The 18290-nt window shown below is 31.4% G+C and overlaps 1 protein-coding gene across 1 annotated transcript in view; it reads right to left on the reverse strand.

The window, feature by feature from the left end:
- LOC143246302 (uncharacterized) overlaps positions 1-13438 on the reverse strand; it is a 49552-nt gene extending 36114 nt beyond the window's left edge. Inside the window, exon 1 of the mRNA XM_076492794.1 lies at positions 13117-13438. Coding sequence (XP_076348909.1) covers positions 13117-13182 — 66 coding nt within the window. The 5' untranslated portion in view covers positions 13183-13438. The remainder of the gene's footprint in view (positions 1-13116) is intronic.
- Positions 13439-18290: the final 4852 nt, after the last annotated feature.

Consider the following 18290-nt stretch of genomic DNA (forward strand, 5'->3'; position numbering starts at 1 on the left):
GTTCGTGCTATAGTGTTTGTTGTTGTTTTTTCTTTTTTTAAAGTCACGCACGAACAAGACAAACAAGTTGTTCAAGATATTCTAATTTGGTTGACGGATATAAGACAAACTATGAGGAAATATATGTGCCATATTTATATGCAATCAGTTTGAACAAATATCGCATTTCGTTAACGCTAACATATTATTTTATACATATGTTATGTGAATTTCTACCAGAATACGTGAAATGAAAAATAAAGTTCAAGAAGCAAAAATCGAATCGTTTTCATTCTTAAAATACTTCCAGTAAACAAACAAGAACCAGAATGCTTAAATCAAAGTAGGGCCTGAAAATAAAACATCAATCAACACACTAATGAGCTGAATAAAGATATATGTATGTGTGTGTGTGTGTATATATATATAACACCAACTGTTAAGAAAATATTGCACCCCCTATACATATGTTGAACCGCACTGATGCTACGTTCTACTGCCAGTGTGCATATGGAGCTGCATTCACAACTTGTTCAACTTCCCTCACTATCACGTGAAATGATGGACAACTAGTAACATCAAGAGACCAGATAAATTAAAGCACAACAACCTTTACTTTTACACTAACTGTAATAAATGAGTTGCCGGGCAGAATAATAGTACATGGCAATTGATTTAATATCTTACTTTTAGTACCTAACCAACTCTTAATAATTGTCTAGAAGTTGAATGTGGCTACTTTTACATATTTATCTAATTAAGATACTCCCTCCTTGTAAAAAGAACATGATCACTATTATATTATTATTATACATAAGAGCATTACAAAAGACCTGAGATACTATTATATAAAGTCTTATGCAGAGAAACTAGAAATATAAAAATAAAAGAGATAAAATGTGTGGTGTTTCTATTAGAAATTTCATTTGGGTTTAAATTTCTGTAACAGTTACAAATTGTTTTTCAGAATCTATGGAAGACTAACATATCCTACAACGTTTCCTATGCCGACACTTAAAGCTTTCAAAAAACCAGCCCTAATCCTCTTGATATAATTTATATGGTACCTAAAATTTACTTATTATAGAAGATTTATAGTATAAGATTTTTCATATTCAAAGTTCCTCTATCATGTAAATATAAACTTAAAAATGTATGATATTTTAACATTTCAATGATAGAATTCTTTATATTGTTTACTCTTGTTTGTTAAGCAAGAGAAAGTATGATTTCAGCAAGTAAAAAACAGGCTACTCCATGACTGATTACTAGTCACACACCAGAAGTAGTGAAGAAAGTTAAACAGTATCACCAAATTAACCAAAGAAAATAGCAGTTCATTCAAGATGAAATAGGATATTCTCTTAGGGCTTAGAACTGCGAATAAAATACATTACTTGAATTTAGGTCTATAAAACAGTGAATAAAAAAAGCCATGTGACAAATAGAAGACCACCTACCAAACGTCAGACAAACATATGAATTGTTTGCAAATGAAGAAATACTTTAACCATTTTGCCTGTGATACAAAATTTCAAAAACAGTACAGAGCATGTTACAAAGGTATTTTAAACACTCAAAAAGACAAGAAAAATACCAAAGTGAACCCTACATGCTGATATCACTATACCACAAGGAAATACCACCTTTGCATGAATTTGTGCCAAAAGGGTATAGCTCCTTCAAGAGAAAACATCTTGTTGCATGTCAAAAACAATATGACAATTCCTTGGTTGATTGGTTGGATTTGATGTTTTATGGCACAAAGCAACTAGGCTATCTGTACCAAACAACTGGTAAAAAAGTTAAATTTATTAAAATTCATAAAAGAAAATTAAGGTAAAACAAAGCAAAGTTTAAAACATAAATAGCATAAAACCAACCTTTACATCTAGTCTATAGCATTAAGAGAAAAACTTCAGTAATACAAGTTGTAGAGGACCTACTGTAGCATAAGTGTAATTATCATAACTCACCAGGAAGACTAAGAGGTAAGTACAAAAACCACCATCAGTCACCTGAAGTTGACCTTTCCAGTCCTGATTCTGAGTTATTTGACATTATGGCCATTTTCAAAAAGAAATAAAAGTTTTAAAAGACTTATAACAAAATTTTAATAATAATTTGCCAGGATGACTAAGAGGTAGTTCAAACAGCAGCATTAGTCACCTGAAGTTGGCCTTTCCAGTCCTGGTTTCAAGTTATTTGACATTATGGCCATTTTCTACTTTCATACTGAACTAGATGGACTGTGATGCTTAAAAGAGAATCACATTAAAAAAGGTCTAATGTATAAATTAAAAAACTTAAATGGCATTAAAAAGTCTGATTGCCTTTAAAAGACAAAAAACATTTCCAAGGTGGACAGTGTCACCATCACCAATAACACTGTCTAATGTAATGGACAGACCTTGGAACAGAACATGTTTAAAATGGTGCTGTTGTTGAGTCATAACAACAGCAAAACAGTAAAATGTGGCTCATTGTGACCTCAGTGTTACACAGACAACACATTGTTGCATCAGTTCAAGATAAAAGAAAAAAAATTAAAAAACTATGACCAATGCATAATCTAGTTAGAACAACTTCCTCTTTCTGATCCTTATGGAAGCAAGATGGCCAAAGCCCAATATAGGGTTTTATCAGGAAAAGCTTGTTTTCACGTTGCTCACTCTGAGTTGACTGCCAGCTGGTGTGGAGCCGAGCCTTGAATACAGGACCATAGTCTACATATGGAATAGGCATAGCAGTGATAGTGCCAGAACAGATAGATTTAGCTGCGGTGTCGGCAAGCTCATTCCCACGAATACCAATGTGGCCCGGTATCCAGAAAAATTGGATAGAAATAGATGTTAAAAAGAAATAGTCCAGTCAGTTTTGAATATCAGTGAGAACAGAATCTGAACAAACGTGAAGCAATTCCAGAGCCAGTAGAGAACTAAACAAGTCAGTATAAATAGTGCAGTTTCAGTACTGCTTAGCTTCTATGTGATCCAGGGCAAGAAAAATGGCATACAGTTCAGCAGTGAACACAGAAGCTGTTGATATGTGGATGTTTCCACCAATATATCACCAGGTTGAAGCTTTTTTACTGACTTTGGTGAACCAGCAAGTCTTTCTAGTCCCTTCTGAAGGAAAAAGGAAGACATTTGCCCTAAAGGTTTGTCTGAAAGAGAATGTAGTATAAGAAAATGAGGTACAACAGGTTCTACAGATGTTGAAGATTGCTGCTCAGAATCTTCAAAAGGTGGTCATTTACCTATGGACTGTTTTTTCACTGCTTTATTTAAGTTTCTATTTGGAGGATCCATAATAAAAAAAGGAATATTTTGTTGCTCACTGACCCCACCCACCATGGAGCCCTACAAGGGGATGCACTACAATGTCAAACAAGGACACTGCAGGAACGCAAGGATTTCATGAGCACTATACCCAAACACCACCATCAGATACAATGCCCACAACACCTGTTGAGAACATCCAACACTGGTACTTGGTTGACCCTAGCCCAAATGGACCAACTGGCTGACCCAAGGGGGCCACCCCAAGGCTACCTGTCTACAGGAATTCAAAGCCAAAGTGGTGTGTTAGGGTTGGACCCCTCAACCATCAGAATCCTCTGCACCCCTTCATGAGCAGCCATGCATGGCAAACACATGGGTCAATGTTTAGATCCCAAAGGAGGTAAACTGAAAGAACAGAACCTTCCCTCTTCCCTGGAAGGTCCCCTCACCACATACAGGAATCCACACCGAGGTGGACAATCCCTTGACAACACAGTTTCTGAAACTGTGAAACACATAACACTGGTGCTATGTGGAGCTAATGACAGTTGATACAATTAATATAAAAAATCATAAAATTTGTAATAGCTCCTATATGAGCTTTCTACGTACATATACACACTACTCTCCTCACTTATCAACTCACCCTTTATATGCATAGACTTACAAGTATTTGCTTCCCTTCAAATTGACAAAAATGGTAGCATGAATTCTTCAATTTTGTCAGAAAAACAATCACATTCTTCATAAAAATGAGTAAATGTTACAAATATTAAATTTTATTACTCAGTTTTTATATATTTTTTTAATTAGGTCTGTGTTTGTAACTTAAAAAAACTAAAAAGTAATATGCGAACCTGAAACATTTGAGAGCCACTGCTCTACAAGATGCAACTGCAGAAAGAAAATCATGCTGTACCATTCATAAATATCACTCTAACATCTGTACATTTGGGTTTCTGTTCAAATCTGTCCTCGGAAGTTATCATTCATCTATGGTTGACAGAAGGAGCAAACAAGTGACTTTACTGTATTGTGCAAAAACCTCCTTACACCTCAGTAACAGTTCACAAACATGGTCAATACAAAGAATGTGATTAGTGGTAAAGAAGAGGCTTAAAGAACTAGACATTCATCTTTTTATCATCTTCTTTAAATACTATAATTGAAAAAGAATGTATGCCAGTATCAATGTATGTAACTAAAACTCCTGTACCATCTATTGAATGGCACTACAACAGAAACCCATACAAAATTTCACACAGAGTATTCAAGATTCAGACAATTAGAAATATAACTGTGATATATGCAACAACCATTTCTTTACAATAGAATACAATTTTATATAAGTGTACTTTCCTGTCAAACTTTGCACATACAATATGAATTATATATATATACACTACATGAAACTGACAAAATTTAATTAAAACATAACAAATACAAAATTCACATAAAGCTGATATTATGCATCTTAAAAAAAAGAGCCCATAACATACAAAAAAGTTATAGTCTTCATTTATAAACATCTAAAAATCTTACATATAAAATTTAATGTATAAGGTCATCCCATAAGTAATGTTTGAAAATTTAATACAAAAAGTGCATCATCATTTTTGTCTTTGTAGAAGGCTTTCATGACTAAAATATGTAGTAGAACACGTAAATGTTCAGACAAATAAATGAAACTAACCCAACTCCACTTTTTCATATCATTAATCAAATAAACCCTTATGAAGATGGATATGTCTGAGGAGTATATTAGGCATATTATGCTTCACAAGTTTAAAAAAGGCAATAGTGCAGCAGAAACTACACAAAACATTCAAGGTGTTTATGGTGCAGAGTCTCTCAATGAAAGAAAATGTTGAAGGTGGTTCCAGAAGTTCAGATCAGGTGACTACAGCTTAAGTGATATGCCATGTTCAGGTCGTCCTGTTGAGTTTAATGATGACTTGCTGCTGGCTGCACTTGATGAAGATTGTGCTGTAACAGTTCAAGGACTAGCTCAGAAGCTTAATTCAACCCATTCAACATTTCACTGTCATCTGCAACAGCTTGAAAAGGTGTCAAAACTTAGAAAATGGGTCCCCAATGAGTTGACAAAAGCCAACCTTAGAGCAAGAGTGGACATTTGCACTTCTTTGCACTCTCATGAACATAACTCACCTTTTCTGGACAAGTTAGTAACTGGAGATGAAAAATAGATATTTTATAAAAATGTTAAGTGCTGTAGACAATGGCTCAGTGCAGGTATACTGGCTAAAGCACAGCCCAAAATGGACCTCCACTCTAGGAAAGTCTTAAGTGTTTGGTGGGATATTGTTGGTGTGATCCACTTTGAGTTGCTGCCACTCAATGTAACGATTACATCAAACTTCTATTGTCAACAGTTCGAGTAACTGAATGTTGTACTGAAAGAAAATAGGCCTGCTTTGATCAATCGTAAAGGTGATGTGTTACACCAGGATAATGCACAGCCCCATACAACAAGGATCACATCTGTAAAGATTGAAAAGTGAGATTTGAAAAAACTTCCACATCATCCTTATTCTCTAGACCTTGCCCCATATGATTATCATATATTTCAAAGTTTGCAGAACTATCTTGATGGAAAAGAGCTTGGAACACATAATGTCAAAATATGTCTCTCCAAACCCCAAGAATTTTATAGAAATTGCATTCAGAAGCTTGTGAATCATTGGCAGGAAGTAATTAATAATAATGGAATGTACATTATTGATTAAATAACATTAAAAGCATTTGAAATCCTTTCTCTTTTTTTGAAACTAAAATTGGATATTACTTAAAGGATGACCTGATACTTACAAAACTCACAATGAAACTATATAGATTTAAGGAAAAAATGTATTAATGACAAGTTTAAACTGAAGTTCTAACAAATTATATGAAAATCTAAAAACAAAAATAGAGTACATAACTTCAGTTGTGCCACTGATAAAATACTAACAAACAAAAAATGAACCTGCATTCAATTAGCTATTTTTAGGGTTTTATATTAATAAAATGTAGCATTTATTATTCAGAAGTAATAGTCTGTATGTACATGTAATTTATAAGAAGTACTTTCATTATTTTTGTATTCCAATACTCAGATACACCAACCAACCATAAAAGAATGAGATCAAACAATATAAAAGAGAAGAATAAGCTATACATATTGCTTATATAGGGTTAAAATGTTCATGTTTCATACAAAATAAACTATTATCATCATGTGCCACAGACATGTACAAGTTAACTCACAAGAAAAGTTGTGTACATGAAATGAAACAAAACTTAGTTCATATTCCATTACAAAGAAGGACTACTACATGTAACAACATTTCTGAGGAAATGCTGGTCATTATAAGCAATGTTAAAATGCTGAGTACACTGTAAACTGTAAGTTCTACTGTCTGATTAGATAAATTATGTTGTTTATTAATGATTAGTAAAACAGTTGAGTAATAAATATACAGGAAAAAAACTTAAAAGTAGTTTACATAAAAATATGAGAGATTACATGTAAAACAAGTACGACAGCCTTGAAATTGGAGTGGCACATAACAGACTTGGAAAAGCTTAGCCTTTCCAAATGGGTAAGAGATATTTCATCTCCAACTGTCTGAAGGACAACCTCTCTTGAACTTCTGTCATGAACAAATTACTCAAATAAAATATTCCTTACAGAGCATTATTCCCACCCATATAATTATACAAGGTGACCCAAAATTATTTTTCCTATTTTAAAACTTAATATATAAATAGCTAAGGAAATACAACCAAGTAATTTTCATCATTTTGTAGTCCAATTCAAACAGTTTTTGTTGGCATGTCAGTAGACTTCTACATGTGCATCATTAGTAGCTCTTAAGACATTTAACTGACATTTGATTTCAGCTCATGTTCACTGCAACATATTCAGAGTTACAGTGGCAATGGCGTCCATTATCTTGGCTGTTAATTTCAACATGTTTCCTATAGATGTGTAATGCATAATATCCACAACATACCACCATATTTCTTACCTGTACTGGCATCTATAATTACCCTACACAACAGTTACTGACTTGGTCTCTGCAAGCTAAACAGTGCATTGAGCCTTTTCTTGCATGGTTGTCATTTTACAAGGCAACACTACTCACTGCAGTGAAAAAGAAACAAGACAATATAAACTGTTCATGTTTGGCTATAAGATATTAAAAACAGCATGGTTGTATGTCCTTAGTTATTTAATTTTAAATTTAAAAATAGGAAAGGTAATTTTTAATTACCCTGTATTATAAAGTATATGTGACAAAATAGCCTACCCAAACAAGACTTGCATCCACCTATGCTACAAAATCATATAAAACTTTCACATCTTCTTAAAGGTTAATTGTGATCAGCATCTGTATTACTGTGACATTAGTTTGCTCACTGATACAATTTTCCACTAATTACATATATCTGAGCAGATCAAACAATATCTAGTGTTCACTACCAGCACAGGTTATCTACAAAATACAAACTTGACATAGTTTTCAGTTTTAAAATGTACTACTCTCACAAATTTTAAAAATAATTTAAAAAGGAAAGATAAAATATTATATATTAAACTTAGTGACTTTAATATCAAGCACAGTAACAAACACAATACTGTACTTGTATGCCTTCAGGCTACATTAAACAGCTGTGTCACCACTTGTGTACACATCACAGAACTAGTTTGATATATTTCAGTGCCATGAGCCACATACACATGAATGTACAAGATTTTAGAAATGAAACCACATATCATATCAATTAACCTTTCATTGGTATACATTAACTGATGAGTATAATGTGTATTAATGCATGCTTCATGTTTAATGGAATATTAGTCATATTTTTATTATAATTCAAACATTTTTATAATTAAAGCCAAAACATAATTACCACTTTTCACTACAGCTTAACCCTCAGCTAAAAGTTTTAAACTATTTCAATATTTACATCAAAGCCCTTTACTTTATAGCGATATCGATGCTCCTCTCATGCATGAATTAAAATCCAATACTTCCAAATATACATGTTTAAAAGAATGTCAAAGCAGGCTAACAGACATAGAATACTAAATGGTTTAAGAAATTATGGCAAGGATTTAAAAAAAACATTCAGTCCAAAGAAGTCACTCTTCACCAACCTAATCAAAATATAACCAATTTGTATGTAGTTTTCCATAACAAACATTCATACACATATATATATATAATAGCCAAATGTCTCTTTGTCTGTCACGCACTGAACTTCTTGAATGCTTACAACCTAGAAAAAAAAATACTTATCAAAAGTGTTTATTTTCGAAAGCACATTACAGAAAAATTATTCGTGTTTTGCAATTCCAAATTTTCATCTCCATAACAACATAATTCCATCTGTTTTCATATATACTGAATATCCAGTCTGAGAAAAAACTTAAGAACAAAAATGTTTCTTTTTTCTGAGAGAATTCCACAAAAGAAATAGGACTTCCTCAATATGCTGATTAAAACAAATATTTCAAAGATATGAATACGAACAAAAAAATGTATAAAAAGAGGAACACGTGTTGTTGTTGTTTGGTTTATTTTAAAGTAACTTTGCAAAATTCCTTAAGTCAAGATGTATAAAATAAACCAAAATACCGTATCTAATATGTAGACTCTGATAAGAAAATATCCATAAATTTAAAAACATGAAAACTCTTTTCCAAATGCTTTTCTACTATGAGAAATCAAAAGTAACAGTGTGACAGTTCTTACTTTAGACATCAGCCTAAACAGGTTAAGCTTTTACCACACTTAACTCCTTTTCATTATTTAGGATTTCTTTCATTAACAGCATTAGTTAATATAGTGTCCTAAAAGCTTATAATTTTCAATCAATGATGAAAAGGTTTTTTTTTCTAAATTTAAAATTAAATTTAAATTTAAAATTTTGTTGGATACTCAATATATTTTCACTATGATAAAATCTTGCCTTATTAATCTTTTAATATTCTTTGAAAAGGTTACTACCTTTGTAGATAAGGGTGGGAATGTGGAGAGCCTGGATTTTCAGAAAGCATTTGATAAATTCCTACATAAGAAACTTAACACTTAATCACTAATGGCATTTAGAGATGAAGAGGAAGAACAAGTTAATCAGTTTGATATAAAAACAACTGAAGGAACAAAAAAAGATGGTTGTTATAAAGAAAGCTGGAAAATTTATTCATCAGTTGAGAACTTATGAATAGTAGCTACATCAATTAACTTAACATAAACCAATCAATATTATGATTGGCTGTCAGAAAAGAAATCAATAAAATTTAGGTTTCCAATTAATACAATTTTTATTATTTCATTTATCTAAGTAATCAGAATATCACTATTATGTTTGTTTCTTGTTAAGCATAAAGCTACATAATGTTCTATCTGTGCTCTGTTCAATTTTAGACTTGCATGTTTTGTAATTCAATTTTGATCATCTTTATAATTTTGGGAGAGAGGCTTGTAATTCATGGGTCTTGAATTCAATTTTCACTGCCATAAAACTTGCTAGCCCTGTCTTTGTTATGAAAAAGCAACTGTCACTACTTTTGAACTGCTGACTAAAGGGAAAGCAACTGGTTGGCAGTACTTTACCACCAAGCCCTTTTTTTTGTGCTTGCACATACTGCTGTTTGAAGGAACCATATCTTTGAAAAAGGTTCAGATAAAAGATACTAGGATTATACCTGGGATAAAAAAAGTGCCATACCAAGATGGGTTAAGATCCCTGAAATTTTCTTTTGAAAAATAGAAGAGCTATAAGAGAATTTCATTAAGGTGTTTAAAAATGTAAAGGAAACAAACAGTGTTGATGTAATATATTTTTAAATGTTTAATGTAAGATTAAAATATACAAAAATAAATTATGCTTTTATTTTCTAACAGGGTAGGCAACCTTTGGAATGGGCTGCTCTCACATGTTGTAGATGAAGTGAATTTTAGAATTTAATATTTAGAAGATATAGGATTGCTCTGAGATTCTTAAGTGGATAGGATGACACAGATGAACTAATAGGTGTCTTATGTTATTTTACTATTTTTGATTTTATTTCATTATCATTACAAAAATGTTTTCACATTATTAGCTTAATTTATGGATTTAGAACTGGCCTACATTCACTCACTTAGCTAAGCCAAATATAAATTTTGCTATGGTTTAGTATTTCTTTCTTGGACAATGGTCTAAACATGTCAAACTTTTATCACAGTGTAATAGTTTTTAAGTGTACATACAAGGTTGGTTAGAATATTTAAACACAATTTTTTATCTTACATTTTACTATTTGTAATGTTATTTTGTCTATTTTTTTATTATAATGACTGTTCTACAATAGACCAATTTTAATTTTATCACCATAATTATTCTGCATTTTTAGCTTAGTGTGTGGACTTATGACTAACCTTCTTGATTTAAGTTTCCCAGACTGGACAAATCTCTTGTTACTGGGTTTACAGCAGAAAATTTCATTATTAGCTAAGACACCCATTACAAGAAACAATATATCCCAATAATTTAAGTAATACAGTTTGAAAAAAATATTTTAATTATGATATTTGTGTGTAGTTTGCTTTGATCAGGACAGAAGTTAATGTTATTTTAAGATTCAACTGAAGTTTTTCTAACTGCTCAAAGTATCATGACAAAAGCTATGAAGGTCAAGAGCTTTAATCTGAAGAAATTTTACAAGCATTTTTGAAACAGTTTCTTCTTAAATAAAAAGAATTCAGATAAAACCTCCCTATCTTTAAGTAAATCATGCAAAGTGGAAGTTTCTTCACATCAGTTAACACTAAAACCACTAGTAACATTACTGTTCATAACTTCAAGCCTATTCCTTTTCCTATAATACAGTTCCACTAAACACTTATAAAATTTATTTTTCTAAAAAAGTAGCTAGCATATTGAGTTGCCCTTGGTAACAGTGAAACTCAGAATTTCACAAGAACTTACAAGGGGAGTTTGTAATTTCCTGAAATATAAAGGGTAATTTTTTTTTTTTCTCAATGGTAGATGTACAAGGACAATCTTGAAGGAACATGAGTATTGCCATTCAAGCTTGGAATTGTAGACTCCCACAACAAATGGGCATTCCCTTCATAGTTACCAAAGTTTACAGTTTTAAGTTTCATATAAACAAAAAATATTCAAATGTGTCTCTTTGTTTTTTTATTGTTGTTTTAAAAATTAATCTGGCAAAGGAAGAGTTGTTAAACTTTTAATTTAACTGTGAGAAATTTAAAAATATCAGTCTCCCTAAATGAAGAACAAACAGATTTACCAAATGAAAAATAACAATGTTATTGTTAAGTTTACATGCACAACTATATTTTAAGAACATACAACTCTAGCTTAAACTAATCTTCCCTATCAACTCAAGCAATTCTTTAGCATAGTCAAACAGACTCAGCCAATTTGTTTTGAAATTAGTTTCCTATAATAAGATTACTACTTCTGCTTGAAGCACAACTACACTTATCCTGTACGTAACTACAAAATGTAATTACCATAATTTGACACTAATCATCACTGCATTATTGCCTTCAATGTTACTGAACTGTCAACTTTTGAAAATTATTTTGTACAAGTAGTGTTGAGCATAAAACAAATCTCTGTTGTACAGTCATACTAAATTATTAAATACTGCCCAAGACTAGCCATGATGACCATAAGTAACTAAGATTAATTATGTAGAATCTTGTCAAAACCTAAACATATACAAAATCATAGAACAGGTTAGACCAAAGTTGGAGTACAATGTGTATTCTTCAGCTCTTTACTTTAATAAGGACATTAAACTGTTAGAAAAGGTTTAGATGAGGTATCCCAGGATGATACTTGGAACAGAAGGGTTATTATAATGAGTTAAAACCCTGATGAACACCATGCTTGAATGATACACAACATTAAAATATATAAAAAAATTGTTGTTGTTATTAAGCAAAGTTTTCCTATTGCTTGATAACACCAAGAGATGTGGACTATAACTAGTATGAACTGATTGTTTTTATAAACTTCTAGATGCATCTTTCAAAAAGAATCATATCAATATCTTACTTATTAGACTTAGTAATATTCACAAGGAAAGTGAAATTTATCCATCACAAACAATCAGTAATAGGATCCTACCAGTGAAATTATGCCATATGTAATTTGGTAGAAATAATGCATTACCTGTTATGTTTAACAGGTATAATGAGACTAAACATTTTCTTTCATAACATAAAATAATTTAAACTATTTGGAAACTTTCCTGTAGGTACAGAGCTAAAGAACCTAGTAGTGATAAATTCAGGTAAAATATTTTGCTATTCCTAGGTACTTTTAAAAACAGAGCAGATTTATTTTGGTTACTTTACCATAATCCCAAACCTTACAAAGTGTTTAGAAAGTACATACATACATAATTTATATTGTTAAAATAGATTTCCACTGAATATAAGTGCAATTAGATTCACAGTAATTAATATTAGACTACATTATTTACTTAAATTACTAATGAAAAAAAAAACTAACTCTTTAACTCATTTTTAGATTTATATATATTTAAAAACAACTCTGAGCGAAAGATCCAAAACTTTGGAAAGAATTGAAATTTTAACTCTTAATTTTAAATTCTGGAATCTAAGTCTTGCAATTTACGATTAACATTAGCAACAGCATATCTAACTTAGAACTAGAAATAAATTATCAATCTAATTTCATAATTATACTGATATTAGGCATAGTTTTAAAGTAAACAGTTATTTATTAATACACCTGTTTTTACATCATAAAAATTTAAAGCTAGTAAGACTCAGTTGCGCAACTTTACTCTTACCTGAAATTTTGCAGCGGAAGATTTAGGCCTATTGTCTGTATCAGAAAAATTTGTTCTGGTATTCATTATTCATATTAATAACTACTTCGTGTTGTTGTCAAAAGCTGTACTTTTCTGTATAATTTATCTGACAAACCACTCGAAACTTTCTCATAGCGAAAGTAAAAGTATCCATGTATTAAATTTACAATTCACTCACACACATATAACAAAAATTCCACAATAACGATTGGTGTTCTGCAATTTAAATGTTAAAATTATTTTAAGCCTACGATATACTTATTTATGCTTTTAACATTTCGAAAGCTTCTTCCTTAATCACAAAACGCAGCGCTAGGTGATCCAGTGGTATATTTTAAAGAAAGTATATATAAAATATCGATAAAATAGAAAGACAGCGATGATCTCAAATTTATATAAAAATGGTATATATATATATATACATTTCCTTATAAATGTTCTATTTCAGTATGTTTATGATAACAGATAATAACTTGCAATACTGTTATTTTTAAATATGTAAAATACATGTGATAAAACAATACTTGACTTTATTTGTTTTAATATAACATAATGTGTAAAGAAAACAGGGGATCTGTTGGTCCATCTCGGCTGTCCCATCCTCTAAACGAAATTACTATATATGAAAAAAAAATATTAAAGTCAGCCCTTATCATTCGTGTAGTTATCAAGTTTTCTCTTAAAACTCACTTACATTTACTGTATGCCTCCATAACTTCTAAAGGCAACCCATTTCTGAGGCCAACCATTCTCTTAGAAAAATAATACTGTATTAGCTGAAGACGACGCCTACTTTACCAAAATTTATATTTCTGTTCTTTAGTCCTAATATTATCGCCTGGAGAAAAGATACATAAATATTATCAACCCCCTTACAATCTTAAACATCTCAGTCAGATCCCCTACAACTACTTTTTTCACGATAAAACAGTTTCAGAAATCTTAAACTGTCACCATATAACACACCTTCCATCAAAGGAACCATTCCAATAACCCTCCTCCGAATCCTTTTCAACAGTTCAGTGTCCTTCCTAAGATAAGGAGTCCAAGACTGAACACAGTACTAAAAAGTAACCAGTGGCCATATAATAAAATTATAACCTCTTTAGACTTATATTCAATATTTCTGTAGATACAACCTAAAATACTATTTGTCTTACCATTAGCAACAACACATTGCTTTGATAGTTTAAGAGACTGACCAATCGCTACACCAAGATCCCTTTAATTGTTAACACTGGTGAGGTTATTGCCATCCCAGTTATACTTTTAGTTCAAATTATGATAACTCACATGAATTGTCTTGCATTTTTTATTATTAAAGCCCATCTACTATTTATTTGCTCAACTCACTAAATGATCTAAATCTTTTTGTAAAACAACAGCATCCAGTTCACAGTTACCAATACTTAAGACCTCAATATCATCAGCAAATGTGAGTAATTTATTGACCATTTCTTCATCTACGTCATTGATATAAATCAAAAACAGCAGGTCGAAACGTTGTTCGCTCTTCTATGTAAAATATTTTCTCAACCCAAACGAGCCGTTTTTGCATATAAAAAACAGCAAAGGCCCTAAGACTGAGCCCTGAGTTACCCCACTTATGACATTAATTCAGTTTGACTGAACTCCATATGTAACAATCTTCTGACTTCTTCCATCCGGCCACTTTTTATCCTATTAGTTAACTTATCTCCCACACTTTTAAAGATACGTTTTAACGAGCTTTTCATGCGGCATATTGTCAAAGGCTTTTGAAAATCTAAATACGCAAAACTTATACCCTTACTCTCATCTACATAAGCAGTAACCTTTTCAAAGAATGTCAATGTATTTCTAAAGCAAGATTTTCCCTTAGTGAATCTATGTTAACTATCCAATGAAGTTGTAGCTTTGGTAAATGACTTTGTAAAGCAGCTTTTATCAGACTTTTCAATTTTTTTCTCACAACTGATGTAGGACTGATAGGCCTGTAATTATTGAGACAATTTTTATTACCTTCTGTGAAAAGAGAAGTGACATTAGTTAACTTCCAGTCCTTTGGTGCCTGCACATTATTCAAGGGCTTACAAAAATAGAAAGTGGCTCACATATCTAATCATTAACCTCTTTCAAAACCCTTAGGGAAATGCTATCTGGCCCAAAGACCTTATCATTTTTTAAATTTTTTTTTTTTTCTTAACAAGCTCAGAATTGATGGAGTCATATTGTCGGATCTTATTTCCATCTATCAACTGTTCAGGATGAGGAATGTTGCTCAAATCTTCATTAGTAAACACGGAAGAAAAAGCAGAATGTAATAATCCAACTATCTCATAATCATCAAATACAATCTTTTCTTTATCCTTCAATGGTCATACCCCATATCTCATATATTGTTTACCCTTAATGTACTTAAAGAAATCTTTACTGTTAATCCTTACATATTCAGTCCAAAATGGTGATATCCTAATTTTCTGTTTGATCAACTTTTTTATGTTTTATAACTTTTTAAATTTCTCCTCACACCAGTTAATCTAACATTTTGAATTTGTGATGCTTTTCTTTGATTTTATCTCTTGCACATTTTGTGAGTCAACCTGGTTTTTACTTGCATACACCCTTTTCGTTTCCATAAGGAATATGTTTATCTGGAATATTTAAAATTTAACTGTAAAAAGTTTCCATATTTAGTCAAAGCCATATTGAACTAACTGTTGTGTCCACTGCGGGGTATAGAGCCCGGGATTTTTGAGTTGTAAGTAGGAGATCATACTTGAATAATTAGTTACAATATGACGCAACAATATTCAAATGTATAAACATTATATGTTGGTATTGAGCAAGATACGTTTTGGTGTTTGGTCAAGATAACATTTATAGTTGTAATAAAAGGTATGTTTAATTTCAATCCAAAACATGACTGGTTTTAAAATAGATAATGATTGACTAGACCTTTAACTTATAAAATATTGTTTGTATTCATCATTAATTTAAAATTTTAACATTTTTCTAATTCTTCAAATATACTTGTATTTGTATTGTTGCAGTTCGAAACTTTTGTGATACTTTACACATAAAAGATATTCTCTAGTTAAAAAAATTCTCACATACGTTCTGCGTTTAATTAATGTTTTCTGATAAGTCGGACATATGAATATTGTGAACATGCCCTAATTTGTTTCTTAAAGCAAAGCTTACATACTTCAACGGCAGCACGCTATGTGTGTGTGTTTCCCAACTTCTTGCAGTAGGGAAACCAAGTTACCTGATATGAAATGATTTCCTTTGAATACATTATTTGAAATGGTCATTGATTGAGGTAATCTAAGGCTTTTGGAGTACCATACTCAGGCCTCAGACATGTAAATTGGAAATTTCCATGATACGCTCTTTCACACAAGCTTTTTGTTTTGAATCCATCTTGGTATGGTGTCAAAACTTTCCACTCCAACACTCAGTTGCAGTTTTACTGTAAATATAAAGTTTACCTGCAAATGAAGAGGTTTCACTCTTTGTGTAAATAAATATTTTACTTTATTTATTCAGTTGTGTATTGGTGTTTTCTATATTTTTCATTTGGAGAAATGTTTGAATAAATTTAAATTAGCAAAACCAAGCTTTTCCATAAGGTAAAATTTCTTCCTTCAAAAGTGAATTGGAAATCAACTGTAAAGTTATTATTATGTGCTATTCAGGAATTTTAGGCATTTTTACCCCTTTATGTACCATAAAACTTACTATTAGTCTAAATAATTTGTCTGTGGTGCTTATAAAGTATATAACAATATTTTGCACAGGTGGGTCGAGTGATATCCTGAGAATACAACTTCCTTTCATTTTCAATTAGAATGGCAAACAGTTACATAGATAAAGTATATACTGACATAATTTCTCACTCTAAAACTAATTTTACTTTGGAAATAAATAGACACTTATTTACATAATATAGTTTTTCTTTGTAGGAAAAATAATATATTCAGTCAATAAGCTCACTTTGATTGTTTGTGAACTAAAGAATACTTTTCATTATGTTTTACATTGTATCTAGTCTCCTTTTTCATTTTTGCATTGGTAACATTCGTCAAAGAACTATTCTAATTCCTAGTAAGATTGCTTATCTCCAAATGAGAGGTCAGTACTTGGTAACTTAAGTTCTCGGATACTCATCTAGCACTCAGCTCAATTTTCGTTTACATATATATATCAGATTTTTAAAAAATAACTTAAATTCACTTCTGCAAAACATTTTCTTTCGAGCCTGTTGTTATTATGCAGAGTTTAATGAAATAAACTTATCTCAAAAGTCCACAGAGTAAGTGGGAAGGAAAACATTTTGGTTCCATGACCATAGGATTCTTTTTTATATAGATCTTTCTATTTTAGTAATATTAGTAAACAATTAAGCACTTATATATATATGAAATTATAATTTCTGTTTTTAATTAATGTCTATATTTTCTTACATATTTTTGCCTAATTACCACCAGAAATTGAAATATAAAAAGCTGCCAAGGGATGAATAGACAGGAATGTTTATGATGGAAGGAATCCAGGCATGTGATATAACAACGAAGATTATGCAAGAAACACAGAAATCTATCCAGATCAGACCACGAATAAAGGCAGAAAATGTAAGGAAAGGAAATCAGTGAAAAGGAGAAATTATTCTCTCTAGCTGCCAAAGTGTTTGAAAATAAAGATTGAGTGGGGTAAAGGAGAAAACAGAAGGAATGATACACAGTACGTTAAATGTTAATGGCATAAAAATCTGACCAATGATGTCCACAGGCTAAAAGGAGGAAGAAAGACACTTTAAGAGATAAATAAAACAAGGTATAAAATGACAAAGATTGAAATGAAGGTAACTTAGAGCAATGAAGTACTACATAGACATCTCATTATTGAAGAGCTGCACACTGTATACGGCGACTAACCCAAAAAGAACGTAACAGGAGAGACAAGGTATGGGAAGGAAAAACTTTACAGCACAGAAAAATGAGAGAATTTGGATAAGACCACTCTATAATTCATGATCAGGGAGACAGAATACTCTGGATCAAATAACTAAGCGAGGAAATCCATAATAATAGGAAACAGAATGATCAGGGGAGAACCTCTGGCCCAAAGACCAATGACAAAAGACATTCCACTTACATTGATAAACCTTT

The sequence above is a fragment of the Tachypleus tridentatus genome, chromosome 3 (assembly GCF_004210375.1).
Source record: "Tachypleus tridentatus isolate NWPU-2018 chromosome 3, ASM421037v1, whole genome shotgun sequence".
NCBI lineage: Eukaryota > Metazoa > Arthropoda > Merostomata > Xiphosura > Limulidae > Tachypleus > Tachypleus tridentatus.